Source organism: Castor canadensis, chromosome 9 (assembly GCF_047511655.1).
Source record: "Castor canadensis chromosome 9, mCasCan1.hap1v2, whole genome shotgun sequence".
NCBI lineage: Eukaryota > Metazoa > Chordata > Mammalia > Rodentia > Castoridae > Castor > Castor canadensis.
Genome location: NC_133394.1, coordinates 9,224,964 through 9,239,830, shown reverse-complemented (window position 1 = coordinate 9,239,830; position 14,867 = coordinate 9,224,964). Strand labels below are relative to the sequence as shown.

The 14,867-nt window shown below is 44.7% G+C and overlaps 2 protein-coding genes across 5 annotated transcripts in view; one reads left to right on the top strand and one right to left on the bottom strand.

Annotated features, from left to right (window-relative positions):
• The window catches only part of Naa15 (N-alpha-acetyltransferase 15, NatA auxiliary subunit), a 78,146-nt gene extending 76,646 nt beyond the window's left edge, over nucleotides 1–1,500 (bottom strand). For 2 of the 3 annotated variants that reach the window (XM_020171481.2, XM_020171482.2), the window contains exon 1: nucleotides 1,130–1,500. In XM_020171481.2, the coding sequence (XP_020027070.2) occupies nucleotides 1,130–1,183 (54 nt within the window). In that variant the 5' untranslated portion in view covers nucleotides 1,184–1,500. The remainder of the gene's footprint in view (nucleotides 1–1,129) is intronic. The other variant, XM_074041186.1, reaches the window with a different exon arrangement.
• On the top strand, nucleotides 458–12,338 carry Ndufc1 (NADH:ubiquinone oxidoreductase subunit C1). Of its 2 annotated transcripts, none has more exons than XM_074041187.1 (4): nucleotides 458–649; nucleotides 7,147–7,250; nucleotides 9,867–9,946; nucleotides 12,201–12,338. In XM_074041187.1, the coding sequence occupies exons 1-3, from the start codon at nucleotides 484–486 to the stop codon at nucleotides 9,924–9,926; spliced, it is 330 nt and encodes a 109-aa protein (XP_073897288.1). In that variant the 5' UTR covers nucleotides 458–483; the 3' UTR covers nucleotides 9,927–9,946; nucleotides 12,201–12,338. The 2 variants fall into 2 exon arrangements, with proteins under 2 accessions (XP_073897288.1, XP_020027088.1); XM_020171499.2 differs by lacking the exon at nucleotides 458–649 and adding an exon at nucleotides 6,402–6,551.
• The last annotated feature ends 2,529 nt before the right edge of the window (nucleotides 12,339–14,867 follow it).

The window sequence follows — 14,867 nt, the reverse complement described above, 5'->3', positions numbered from 1 at the left end:
AAGTGAAATAAATTAGAACTGCAGGAGAAAGGCTAACACTTTCACACACCCCCAAAATTTAAGTCTTAAGTTTGGCAAATCCACTTAATTCTTCCACAAAGAAATGCTTGCGTGAAAGAGACAATCCACTCACTAAGTATCAGGCAAATAAAAAAATGCTGTATTTATAAGGCCAAGGCTACAGGACATTACAATGAAATCAATCCCTGTAGGCATCAACGCATCCGTGGTGTTTTAAAAATGCAAACTGCACACATTAGAAAGGTAAGGAACGAACTGGAACGAGCCTCAACAACATGCATCTCCTAAGTTCTTCTACTTGCATTTCTGAACTAAGTTTTGGGCCCCGCGAGAAGAAAAGTGTACAAGAAAAGTCGCTCCTAACTTTTCACCTCCTCCCGGTCCGCCCCCTCGCAATGGGCCCCACCTCCCGACAAGGGTGATGGGGTGGGGCTGTTTCCCGCTCGGAAAACTGAGAAATAAATGCCTCTCCCCTTGACTCCAGAAAGGAGGGCGCCACGAGAGGCCAGCGGCCCGCGGGCTCGAGTGGGCAACAGTCTACAAGGAGGGAAGCTGCTTGGAAAACTCCCTTCCCTCCACCGTCCACTCATCCCGGGTCACTCAGTGACCCCGGATCGGGCGGGGACAGGTGAATCCCGGGGGAGGAAGAGGGAGGGACCGACGAAGGAGGGAGAACGGCTCTGGGGCAATGAATGAGCCGTGCGGCACCCGCACCACCTGTTCCTTCCAGGGGACCCACCCTGGCCTGGCCCACCCGCAGGAGTCCTGCGCCCCCGGGCCGCGGCTGTGCCCGAGCTGCCCGCCTGGCCGCGCCTCCCTTGGCCCGGGGAGGGAGTGAGAACCGCAGCCTCGAAGCCGGGCCGGGGCCTAGTCCGGAACCAGGGCCTCCGACGCGTGGGGACGGGAAGGGGACGCCTGGGGTCCCCGGCGCGCGGGCCGCGGCGGGAGTCTCGGGGAAGGGACGACGCGCTGCACTCGGCCTCGCTGGTACTGCGAAGGCGGGGTGCCGGGCGGAGGTGGCTCGGTGCCCGCCGGGCCGAGGTGAGGGGTGACAGGCCCGGTTACCGGCTAAACCTTCCCCACTGCTTGCCCGGAGCCTCACGCTTACCAAGATCCGCTTAAAGAGCGCGTTCTCCTTGGGCGGGAGGCTCACGGCCGGCATCGTTCCGGCTCCTCCCGCGGCTCCCGCCACCACCCGGCTCGGTCAGTCTGTTTGTCCGACCGCCGCCGCTGCCGTTCCCTAACTGCTTCAGCCTTGATATACCCCGATCCGCCGCCGCCACCACCAAGGCCTCGGGTGTCACCACGTCGCCCTACCGGGACACCCCCTTCTCCTCGTTGTCTTTTTCCCTTTCTCACTTAACGCTGCCGCCGCCTCTCCCCCCCCACGGGTCTCCGTCGGCGGTTCACGTGGTAACTGAACAGACCGACAGAGGCAGCCAAAATGGCGGCCGCGGAGGGCTTTCCCACCCGGGTCACGCCTCCCAGCGCGCAGGCGCGGTGACCTTCTCTCGCCACCCTCTCTGTCCCGGAGCCTGCCGGGAACCTGGAGGCCGGCCGGCGTGAGGGGGCGGGGCTTCGGGCTGGCCCCGCCCAGCCCTCCCTGCGGCGTGCCTGGCACGCTCCGCGGTGCCGCTGCGGGCCAGGCAGCTTTGCGTCCTAATCCTTGCGAAACCGGTTTTTCCATGCACTGGGTCTTCTCTGCCAGACGGTCACCAAAGTTTGAGCCCGAGGTGCTCCCATGCAGGTGTAGGTGTTCCAGAGTCGCTGTAGTTGACTACAGCTGAAATGCCTACTTAAAGATGAGAGGCAGAAGGCAAATTGGAAAAAAGGGGTCACCGCGGTGGAGACTTGTGAACAGATGTAGAGATGAAGGGGCTTCATGGAGTTTGAGAATCGTGAAAGAGCTTGACCTTTACATGGGCCTGGCTGGGGTGTCTGTAGTTTGGGGGGATCTTGCTTAAGATGAGCCTGAAAGATGTTCAGCCAGATGCGAAGTGGCAAAGGAGCCCCTGGAGATGGAAGTGCGATTTCCCTTCACCGCGCAGTGCAAGGTCGAGGGCAGTTGCATGAGTGACCTTGGTGTGGTGGAGAGGTCCAGGGTCACCCTGTCCCCGGAGCCAGTGCTTAATATCGTGACTGTTGGGCCTCTCATCGCCAGGGTTTTGCTGGAAGGAACTGCCTAGGTGAGCAAGGTCAGCCCAGACACTTCCACGTGGATGAGTCATTTCAGTAAAACGTTGTCAAAGTGGCGCACTGTTGATTTCGTAAAGCTTTTCAAGTCATAGACTCATTTTGCCCTTGGTTCTCTCTGTCCAATCCTGAATTGAATCTGTAGCAATTTTTTGTATCATGAATCGCTAAATGAGATATCCAGTGGGTTTGCTCTTTTAAATTTATTCACACAGTTTACAGTCCTTCAAATTGTTTTTCCTTAACTCTCCATGGGAGGTGTAAGAAGTTTACCACTGAAAAGATCTGACACTAAAACATGGGTCTTCTATCTGCTATCTTGATGCCCTCTACCGTCACTGAGTGGTGAATGAGGTCGTCACAGTCTAAGCCTGGAGTTTTCTTGAATTCTGTAATCTCTCTTTAAACGTTTACTTAGGAAAATTGTATCTACAGGAAATCGTTTCAGTGTGAAAAGTGGCCAGTTTTTCGGGCTGGGGGCGTGGTGCAGTGGTAAGAGTACTTGCTGGCATGTGTGAGGCCCTAGGTTCAATCCCCACCCCCCCACCACACACACACACACACACACACACAGAAAAAGTGGCTAGTAACCTTATTTTTATAGTACATATAAAACTAAGAACAACTTAGAATTCATTTTTTAAAAAGTCGTTATTTAGTTACAATCTGCAAAATCCACCACTCCTGGAGACCTTTCAACTATCTGAAATATCAAAAGATAGAAAACTTGTCTAACTACAGATGATAATTTTAGTTTAGCCACTAACTTGGGTTTCTAAATCTCTGACTTCATATTCAAACTCCCTACAGTAACATTATTTGCTATGGTTTTCTAAATTTGCCCTGAATATAATGTTTTTCCCCTAAATGGGAAGCAGATTTCTGGTCTTTAAAACAAACAGTTTCCACTAGAAGCCGAGCACCTAATTAGATGAGCTGGCAATGCAGATTGATAACAAATAAATAGCTTTTTTTTTTTTTTCAGTGTTTAGCATTGAACCTAGGAGCCTCACAGATGCTAGGCAAGTGTTTTTACCAAAGAGCCCTAAAATAGCAATTTTTAAGGTTCAGTGACCATCAGTCTGCTTTGAACATGTATCTGATTCATTTCGAAGTTAAAATTCACACACAGGTAATAGTCTGACCACACAGTCAGTGACTTGATAGCCTGAGCTCAACAGTATGTACCCAAAATACGTACTCTGATCACCACTACTTAGCAAGTGGAGATTTCTTTTGAGTTGTGCTGGGAGTGACAGCTCTGCTTCAGGAAGTTTTCCTATTGCAGGCTCTGTGATGCTACAGTTACAGTATGAGGATAGCTATGGTGATGACAGCTAGTTCATTCATCTCAGTCTGTGTACTTCCATGTCACCCTTGGGTGTGGTAGTAGGTATTTGTAATTCCAACTCTCTTGGGGAGGCTGAGGCTCCAGGAGCAATGGGTCCAGGATGGCCTGAGCTACATAATGATACTCTGTCTCAAAAACAACAAAAAATACTTCCTCTAGGGCTAGGGTTGTAGCTCAGTGGTACAGCTGTGAACCTAGCATGCACAAGACCCTGGGTTCAATCCACAGCACTAAAAAACCAGCTTCCTCCAAAAAACTCATTTAAACTTTAATTCTGCAAAAGGGATAGAATGAAATATCTGTCTTCATATTATGTAAGATGTTCTCTATTGGGAGTTAGTTTTTTTTTTAGGTTGGTTTTTGAGCCAGGGTCTCCCTATTTAGTCTGACTTCAGACTCCATTCTCCTGCCTCATCCTCCCAAGTGCTGGGACAAGAGGCATGCCCCACCACACCTGGCCAAGAGTTTTATATCTTCATATTTTTTACATTTTATAGAAAAGCAACATAAAATAATGTATTTGTTATCCAAATTTAACAAATAAAAATATTTTGCTATTCTGAGATTTCCTTTGGGTTTGGTTGTTTTTATTTTTTGCAGTACTGGGGTTTGAACTCAGGGCCTTGTGTTTGCTAGGCAAATCTCTACCACTTGAGTCACGTCCCCAGCACTTTTTTTTTTTTTTAATAGATAGGGTCTCTTGTTTTATGCTGACCCACCTGTGCTGAAATTTTCCCACCTCTGACTCCCCAAGTAGCTAGGATTACAGGTGTAATCCTGGCCACATATTCTGTTTTGTTTTGTTCTGTCTTTTTAGTGAAAACTTGCAGATATAGCTCTCTCCAGGTCCTGAATTTGATCTATAGGATACTTATGTTATCCTAAGTCAAGTAACACATATGTAACAGGTTTGCATTTTATACCACTTTCAACTCTTTTTTTGGCCCTCCCTGGGAGTTGTGAATTGAGTGTGATGTTCCCTAATGGGAAACATCTAAGACTCAAACTTTGATTTTCTAGCTGCTGAATCAAATCTCCTTTCTCTTCACCTGGGTCATGAATAAAGGTTTTAGCATTCAAATTCAAGATCTGGCTTAAATAAATGTTATGAAAAGCAACTTCTTCCAAAGTGCTTCATCATGATTCTTTTCAAGATGTAGTTTCACCTACAGCTGCCTACTCCAAGTGTAGGGTTCCATGAGCTCTAACGTGCGTACATGCCATCACTTTCCCAAAATATATACTAGTAAAAGGATCCAGGGTCCAAAACTCTGAAAAAGAACACGATAGACTTCACAGCGTAGGAACTAATAGGCTTACTGGTTCTGTGTGCTCTGACTGAACGTAGCTTCTGTTTGAACTTGCTGGAGATGAGCAAAGGCTTGGTCAGAACAAGCTTCTGAAGGGTGGTGCAGAAAAGACATACAACAGACAGGCCGCTGAGTGGACAAGAAGCCAAGGAGTTGAGAGCCAGCCACTGAGTCAGCGCATTCGTGGGGTGGTTGCTTACTTGAGCATGAGCCCAGGAAGCAAAAACTAGGTTACAAACTGTGTAGTGACTCACAATTTTAGCAACCTACTTTGCCACCATCTGCATTTTAAAATAAGCCAGAAAACACAGTACAACTAAAATCTTTTTAAAGAGATTTTAAAATAACATTGCTAAAAAGTATAGAAAAAAATATATGTGAACCACTCATTTTGCTTTTTAAAATGAGCCTCAATGGCATTAGGCTTAAAGAAAGCTTTACAGGGTTAGAATTTCTCATTACCTATACATATTTTTACATGCTCTTTGGACATCACGTAGGATATTTAGGAATTGAATGCACAAAAATGGCCCAACCGTGCAAGATAAAAAGTTGCTGATGGGATTGGAGGTGTGGCTCAAGTAGAGCCTGTTTAGCAAGCTGGAAGCCCTGAGTTCAAGCCTCAGTATTGCCACCGCCCCCCCCTAAAAAAAACCACCCAGCTGATACAATGATGTCTTCAATGGACAAATACACTTATTTATCACTCAGACACTTTCCAAGCTTCCAACAAGTGTAGAGAATAGGATTCATGTTACAGATGTAAAACTGAGGTATAGAAAGAATAAACTTTTTGACTAATAATGTGACCAGAACTGGCACCTTGAATCCCAATTTGAACCCTGGTCTAGAGCTCTGGCCTCCGGCATTGTCCAGGCCTGGCAGGTGCGCAGCCAGCATCACTAGATCTGGAGTCAGAAGACCTCCCGCTGAATTCTTTCTGGCAGCTGTGTGATCGTGGGCCAGTCAGGGCACTTTCACTTTACAGGAATTCAACCCCAGGGGTTGTGAGACTGGTATGATCATGATTGTCGATGGACTTTAGGACCTGTGAAGAGGTCTTTCTAAATCCAAAGTGTCTATAACCTGTCACTTGCATCAGTCTGTCTTCCTTGAGTTCATCTGTAAAGTGAGGCTAATAATCCCGATATGTCAAGTGATCGTAATGATGATGAAATGAAGCAATGACCGTAAGCATATGTTGCCTTAACTCACGGTGCCTGAAACACAGTACTCAATACAAATTGTAGTTTTTATTCAGCATGACGCTCCCTCTTGTTTCCTGGCTTTTGATGAGTGCCCCTGGGGAGACAGTGAAGATCAACTCTCAGGACAGAACGGTGGCTAAACTCCACTTCTGCCCCTCCTCTTTAACCGTGGCCTTTCTAACCCGACTTCCCAGGGACTCCCGAGTCTGAGACCCGGCTCTAGGAAGCTCGTGGGTCATTGGGGCTCGCACTCCCACCCAATTCCACTCCAAGCCGCCAGGGGGCGCCAGGTCAGACGTCCGCGCGGAGCCCTGGGAGGGCGGAGCTTGGCCGCCAGGGGGCGCTGGGCCCGGCGCGCGCGCGGCGACCTGGGAACCCAGAGGCGGAACCCGGCCGGCAAGATGGCGCCGTCCGCTCTGCTGCGCCCTTTTTCGCGGCTGCTGGTTCCGGCCCGACTCCCGAGCGGCTGTGAGTGTCTCTGCCCGCGCAGTCCTTCTCGACCGTCAGCCTGCCCCAACCCAAGGGCTGCCGGACCCTCGGGGACAGGAGGCACAGCCGCTCGGCCTCGTCCCGCGGTGACTTTCGCCTCCCGGGATCCCTTACCCGGCATTCCCGCCGCCAACCTTTCTCCAAGGGCCGCCCGGCCTCTCTGGCCTCTGCGAATGGCCTTGGCGTCCCCGAGATGGTCCCGCGCTCCCCACTCCCGAGCCGTTCAGGGTCACCAGGCTCCTGCAGGCGGGGCGGGCCCTGCTGGTGGCCCCGGGCGAGTCCCGCGGCCTCTCTGGACCCCGGTTCCCTCGGCTGTTTTCAGTTGGGCGGCGGTGGCTCTTGGGAGGCTGAAATAGGGAGAATTGCGGTTCGAGGCCAGCCTGGGGAAAAAAAATTCAGGCGCCTCCTTTGCCACCGCTCCATGTCCAAAATAACCAGAGCAAAATGGGTGGAGGTGTGGCTCAAGCCATAGAGCGCCTGCTGTGCAAATGTCCCTGGGTTCAGCGGATACACACGTGAATGTGCCTCTCTTTCCCGCAAGGCAGTGACTCTCAGGTCCTCTGTCCCCTTGCAGCCACAGCGCGGTGGAAGTTCTACGTGCGGGAGCCGCGGCACGCCCACCCCAACTGGCTGAAGGTCGGCCTGACCTTGGGCACCTGCGCCTTTCTGTGGGGCTATGTGAGTACTCCACTTCCTACACGGGGGAGGGAGCAGTGTGACAGCGAGTGTGGCTGTCACCCCCTGCGGGAGATGACCTAACTCTCCCCCACCCCCCACGACAGCCGTGATAGGACCTTGGTGTGATCGCTAATAACACGTCCTACCATAAAGGAAATTCCACGAAGGACAAAAAGATTGCAGCCACATGGAACAAGCTTGAGGAGGCTGGGAATTCCGTTATTCTTTGTTACTTGGCATGGTTTTATGAGGAATACAGTTTTGCTCAGTGTTGATTATACTTATTAATGAGTACTGAGGCTCTGGGGGGGGGAGTTGTTTGTTTTATTTTTTGCAGTTTCAGGAATTGAACCCAGGGCCTAGCACTTGCTAGGCCAGTGCTCTGCGGCTTGGCCCTGTGTCCCCCTTTATCGCTTTGTGAAGTCTCCTTTCTCAGATGCCATGGGAACAAACCAGTTGTACAAATTTAATCTCAGAAGGCTTTCAAGACATTAGTTTTTGCTGGGTGCATGGCTCAAGTGGTAGAGCACATGTCTAGCAAGTGCAAGCCCTGAATTCAAATTGAAATACCACCAAAAAAGTTAGGCTTTAATCCATGTTTGTACAAACACATATGGGAAATTGTACTTAATGTAGAGCTGCCCTTTTGTTTTGTCATCATTATGCCGAATGCTATGCTTGAACTCCTCTTTTTTTTTTTTTTTTTTGCAGTACTGGGACTTGAACTCAGGGCCATCACCTTGAGCCACTCCATCAGCCCTTTTTTTGTGGGTTTTTTTTTTTTTTTTTTTTCAGTTAGGGTCTCAAGAACTATTTGCCCAGCCTGGCTTTAAACCACAGTCCTCCTGATCTCTGCCTCCTGAGTAGCTAGGATTACAGGGGTGAGTGACCAGCACCCTGCTTGAACTCTCACTTGAACCCAGGCCTCACACATGCTAGGCAAGCCCTCTTCTACTTGACCTGTGCCCCAGCTCTTATTTGATCATTTCGATCACAGTTTAGTGAAATGTACTATCATTGTTACCCTTCACAGATGAAGAAACTTGGAAACTGGTCTGCTGAACCCAGTCCACTAACTTCAGAGACCACACTATACCCTTACAGTTTTTGTTCTGTGTCAGATGTGTTTGTGGAGGCTTCCTGCACTTCCCCATTTCCCAGCTCATAGATCTTTTGGGGGATTTTTTGGGGAGGGGGTGTTGATACTGGGGTTTGAACTCAGGACTTCGCACTTGCAAAGCAGGTGCCACACCTTTTATATAGTGAGTTCAAAGCTAGCCTGGGCTACACAGCGAGACCCTGTCTCCAAAAAAAAAAAAAAAACAAAACACTTTGGGCCAGGCACTGATGACTCCACGCCTGTAATCCTAGCTACTCTGGAGGCAGACATCAGGAGGATTGTGGTTTAAAGTCAGGCTGGGTAAATAGTTCTCAAGACCCTATCTTGAAAAAAACCCATCACCAAAAAACTTGGTGGAGTGGGTCAAGTGGTAGATTGTCTGCCAAGTAACCATGAGGTCCTGAGTTCAAACCCCAGTATCACCAAAAAACAAAAACCATTTTGTTCTGGTTATTTTTGGAGATGGGTTGGGGGCGGGGGGGTGTCTCTGGAACTGTTTGTCTGGGCCGGCCTTGAACTATGATCCTTTCCATCTCATCCTCCCAGGTAGCTAGGATTATAGATGTAAGCCACTACTGCCCAACTTAGGTCTCTTATTTTTTATTTTCTCTTTAAAGTGGTTCTGATCTTTGATGTGGGAAGGGGTAAGAGATATTGCGAGGCACAACTTAACAACAGTAATCCATTATATATGATCTATAATATTTGTTATAAAGAAATTTTATGAGGGGAGCATTAAGGAGAGTGTTGGGGAGGAGGTGAATCCAAGTATGATATATTTGACACATGGTAAGAACTTTTGTAAATGCCACAATGTACCTCCATCCAGCACAAAAAAAAAAAAATAAGTAAATAAATAAAATTGTATTCAAACAGCAAAAAAAAAAAAGAAAGAAAGAAATTTTAAACATTCCTAGATTGCAATTTTTTGCTAAAAAGAAGCTAGATTGATAGATTGGATCTTTGATGGCCCGACTGTTATCACCTATCAACCACAATGCTTTAAGAAAGTAGCTGTCCTCAGACATCTAATCAATATACAAATAGTTCAGGGATAGGGCTGGTCATGCACTCAAGTTTCAGACTTGCTAACTGTGCAACACACTCACCTCATTTAATAACCTTGCTCTACTATGTCATGTTGGTTTAGTCCTTCTCTGGGAAGGCTTCCCATTATGTCATTTTACATTTTTTTAATCTTAAGTAATTTTTTGGCACGAGTCAAATTTAAATTTTTAAGGATTACTGTAATATGTCAGATTGTGGTTAACAAATGTATTTCATTTGTGGTTTTTGAACTTTTGAGAGCGCCGAATCCTAACCAATAGACCACCAGGGAAGACCTGAACTTTTGAATCTCTTAGCTTTTTATAAGTTGAATAATAATTATTTTATCTCACTCTAGTCTTATAAAATATAAGTATTGTTACTTAGCTTCTTCCTCATTAAGTTGCCAGGAAGATTATATTTCTAATGTTAACTCTTTTAACTTGCAGCTCATCAAACAACATGATGAAGATGTTTTAGAGTATAAAAGAAGAAATGGATTGGAATAAACTTTGGAAATACGAATATGGTAAGTATATGATTTTATAGGGTGAATAGATCATGCAAGTTAACTTGACCTCTTATTAAATACAATACTTTGGTTGATTTTTTTAAATTAGATTTACATTTTTTACCATCAGATTCCTAGCTGTGACACATTAAAGAATTTTTAATGCTTTAGCTCTGGCATCTCTTAGCTTTTTTTTTTTTTTTCTTTGCAGTGTAGGGAGCTAACCCAGGGCCTTGCACCTGCTAGGCAAGCACTCTATCACTGAGCTATACCCCAGCCCTATCATTTTTCAATCATTGTTTTTGACTGTTCAAAGTTATGCTTAAGGAAGAAACCAATGCTGGATGTAGTGATGCACATCATAATATTTTCTTTAGTGGTGTTTTATACATTGCCTTCATAGTACTGTAACAAGTTATCATTTGAGTATGTATCTTTTTTTTTTTCATTGCTTTGGCAATATAGGGATTTGAACTCAGGGTTTTTGCACTTGCAAGGCAGCTGCTCTACCATTCCTTTTGCTCTAGTTGTTTTGGAGATACGGTTTTGCTTGGTGCCCTGGACCCTGAACCTTGTATTTTAGGTTTTCTGCTGTAGCTGGGATGATGGGCCACCACACCCAGCTTTTTCCCATGGAGATAGGGTCTTGAAAACATTTGCCCAGGCTGACCTCAGCCTCTTGATCTTAGCCTCCGTGTAGTTTGGGATGACAGGCATGCACCACCATGCCAAGCTATTGCTTAAGATGAGGTCTTGCAAATTATTTCCCAGGCTGGTCTTGAAGCACCATTCTCCTGATCTCAGTCCTGAAGTAGCTAAGATTATAGAGCCACGAGCCAGTACTGCCCACCTGAGTGTGTATTTCTTAAAAACTGTTCATCATATCCTACACTTGAGTGAATTCTAAGAGAACTGGAACCCTCTCTGTTAATGGTCATGTACTTAACCACTTGCTGAATGTCCGACCAATCTAGAAGTTTACTATTTGTAGAATGGATGAATGTGTAGAGGTGATAGATTTTGGATTTTTTTCCTGCATGACCATTTCATTATGATTATCACTACAACTAATGTCAAGTTGACAAAACCAGCTGTGTGGAAGATAATGTTCTCTGCATGGTCTTTGATTTAAAAGAGTTTACTTTACATATATAGAACATATACATCTAATATATATATATATATATATTGCGTATAAGCATCATATATAATATCTGTTGTATTTCTGAAATTTTTTTTTTAAAGACTTAATCCTTCATTAATCCTTTTGTAAAGCTAAAATTCTCTCTTAGGCCAGGCGCTGGTGGCTCATGTCTATAATCTTAGCTACTTGGGGGACTGAGATTGAGGGGACAAAGTTCAAGGCCAGCCTAGGCAAATAGTTTGTGAGACCCCCATCTCCAAAATAACAGAACAAAATGGACTAGAAGCGTCGCTCAAGTAACAGAGCCCCTGCTTTGCAAACCCCAGTCCCGCTGTAAAATAGGTACAGTGTGTGGTAGGGGGTACGAATGGGAGGGGAAGGGAGAATGAAGATGAGGGTATATGGTTGATGGACTTCATATGCCTATATGAAATAGAACAAAGAAACCTCTTACGATAGTTTTAAGTGGGGCAGGGAGGTGGTTGAGGGGACAGTGTAACTAATGTACAGTTTAAGCTTAATTGGAATTGTCATTATGAATCCCTTCCTATGCAATGAATATATCACAATAAAAAAAATTTTTAAAAACCCAGTCCCACCGAAACAAAGAAAAAAAAAATCTTAACTCATGATTAGATTGATCAAAGTAGATAGTTTGTATCTATCAGATAATACAAAACACATTTTGTTTTTCATACTTAGGGACTTTAAACTCAACACTTTATGGTTGATTATCCAAATCTTTACCTGCTTTTTTCTGTTAACACCACCTTGCCTATTTCACTACTCCAGTCAGCAAATCAGGAGATAAAAGTAAGGGCTGGAAGTGTGGTTTAAGTGGTACCTAGCAAGCATAAAGCCCTGAGTTCAAAACCTAGTACCACCAAACAAAAAACAGAGAGAGAGAGTGATAAAAATGAAATGAGAATTTAAATTAAAACCAGGTGGCTCTTGCTACTCTTTCACAGTTCAGACAAAATATTTTTGTCAAAATTTAGAATGAAGTATTGATACTGTTTGTGGATTTATCTTCTAGACTTTCTACGATATTCTAAGGTGCATTATTCAGAGTAGTCCTAGTGTTTCTGGTTAACGCTGTAGTTTAATTTTTTTTCCTTTTCATTGTAGGAGTGCTCCATATATGATTACAGCAGTTCTTCTGGATGTACCAATCTGTTGAGTTGTGAATGTAAGAGGAAATAGTTATATGTGAATATATATCAAGTCAGCATTTGTGTTTTGCATCATTAAATGAAAGAAGTCAAATACTTGTTTATTCTTCAAATAATACATATTATGACTGTGAAAATACCAGTTCTCAGATTCATTATCAGAAGTATTTCAGTATGGCAGACACCGTCTGATGAGCGGGGTCAGTAATTCAGGACACTTTGGTAAGAAAACTTATTAAAGAAATGGATCACTAATCACTACTGATGGAGTTACTTCTCTTAGCAACTTTTATTTTCAAATCAAAACACTCATTAGTATATCAAAATATAAAAGAGCCCAAATACTGCTTCATTCTAGAAGGGCCATTTTGGTAAGCCAGAAAGTAAAGATGAACCTTGTTACCAGAGTTTCTTCTGACTTCCATTTCCTTGAATCTGAGTGACTTTGATTGGAGTGACTGTTTTACTCACCTTTTTGGTAACATGAAGTTAATTTTTCATTTTGGTAATATGGCTTTCAGCCACTAATTTAGCAAACTCTGGATTGTTTTTTAAAAGAAGGGACAGGAGGCTGTGGCTAAGGCAGGTTCAAGGTCTTCCTGAGCTACATAGCAAGTTCAAGACCAGCTTGAGCTACATAGCCCAAAATAAAGTAAAAAGGACTGAGATGTCTCTCAGTGTCAGAGCACTTGCCTGGCATGCGTAAGGCCCTGGGATTAATCCCAGGTACCATTACAAAAGGAGGGGGAGGATTAATAGATACAGTTTATTTCATTATTTGTGTCTCCTTTCCAATATTAAGTAGAAAAATCCATCTCTTATAATAGGTATTGTGTCTGTTCTAGGCTTTGGCCAACACTCACGATGGGGAAATCATGGCCAATTATTTTTGGGTGTCACTACTGAACATAAATTCAAGGTACATCATTTCAGAATAATTAATTCAAAATCATCGCAAGACCAGATACGTTACCTTGTATCAGTTTGGATTCCGATGTTGGGAAGAACATTAGAGATCCCGTGACCAATTTCATGCAAATGCAGTAACCAGAGATGAAGAGATGTTATGTCCTCCCTAGGATGTGTGTCTGTTGGGTTATATGACTTTTCTAAAGAAGAGTTAAGGCGGTAGACGGACTTACGGTTGCTAGTGCGCCAACACTGACATGAGATTACCCATTATCCAGGTGGCTTAGTATATTCACGAGGGAATATACTGGAAGAGCGAGGCAGGAACAAGAGTGCATTAGGTAATGCAATATGAGAAAGATTTGACCTGCCATTGCTTGTTTTAAAGATAGAAGGAGGCCAAGAGCCAGGGAGTATGAAGAAAACTAATCCTCTCCTGGAATCTCCAGAAAGGAACAGTTCTGAGTTTAGCCCAGTGAGACAAAAAACTACAAGTGAATAAATTTGCAGGACTGGGTGCAGTGACCCATGCCTATAATCCCAGTTACTTGGGAGGTAGAAGAAATAGGATTGCGGTTTAGGGCAGCCCGAGCAAAAAGGTAAGCAAGACCATATATCAAAAGAACAGGCATGGTGGCACATGCCTGTTATCCCAGCTACACTGGAGGTGTAGGTAGGATCACAGTCCAAGGCCTGCGTGGGGAAAATAGTAAGACCCTGCCTGAAAAATAAATAAAGCAAAAAGGGCTAGAGGTGTGGCCCAAGTAGACTGCCAATGGTACCACCAAGAAAAATAAAAAATTTACATTGTTTTAAGCTGTTAGGTTTGTTACAGCAGCAATACAGTACTGATACTATAACATAGAAATTGAGACCAAGAAGTCAGGTCATGGGCTGGAGGTGTGGCTCAAGTGATAGAGTGCCTGCTTAGCAGGAGCAAAGCCCTGAGTTCAAACCCCAGTACTGCCCCACCAAAAAAAGTCAGGTAGCAACTAAATTAAGAGCACATCACTAAAAGAACTTAATCCATGTCTCTAAAGGGAACAAAAGACTTTGAAGAACCTGAAAATTTGGAAACTGATTTAGTTGTAAATAAAACGTACATACATAATATACATAAAAAAATAAACATCTACAGTAAGTCGGGCTTTGAGAATGTAGTTACTGCTGTGTGGACCTTCTCTTGATTGTGCCTAAGTAACTCGAGAGAGCCGTTCATATAGAACAGGGCTGTCCTAAAGTTAGAACCTTCTGCAATGATGCACATCAGCCACCAGTCACATGTGGCTAATGAGCATTTGGAATGTAATTAGTGTGCCTAAGTTTTTAATCTTTAATTTTAATAATTATATGGGGTCACGGCTGCTGTATTATACACATCTCCGAGAACTGAACCACATACTGGTGCTGGTAAAAACACTTTCTAAATTAAATAATTGAAACGCAAGTCAAACTTCAAAAAGAGAGACTGTAGCCAGGTGCTGGTGGCTCACACCTACAATCCCAGCTACTTGGAAGGCTGAGATCTAGAGGATCAAGGATCGAGGTTTGAGTCAGCAAAATAGACCCCATCTCCAAAATAACCAGAGCATAATGGACTGGAGGCATGGCTCAAGCTGTAGTGTCTGCTTTGTAAGCAAAGTCCCATGAATTCAAACCCCAATCCCACAAAAAAAGAAAAAAGATTGTGAGGCTGGAGAGTGACTCATGACTC

Coding starts and splice junctions, on each gene's coding strand:
- Ndufc1 (XM_074041187.1), top strand. CDS start 484: ATGCCTCTCCCCTTGACTCCAGAAAGGAGGGCGCCACGAGAGGCCAGC. Junction 650..7,146: donor CCCGGATCGGGCGGGGACAG/GTGAATCCCGGG, acceptor GTCCCCTTGCAG/CCACAGCGCGGTGGAAGTTC. Junction 7,251..9,866: donor GCGCCTTTCTGTGGGGCTAT/GTGAGTACTCCA, acceptor TTTAACTTGCAG/CTCATCAAACAACATGATGA.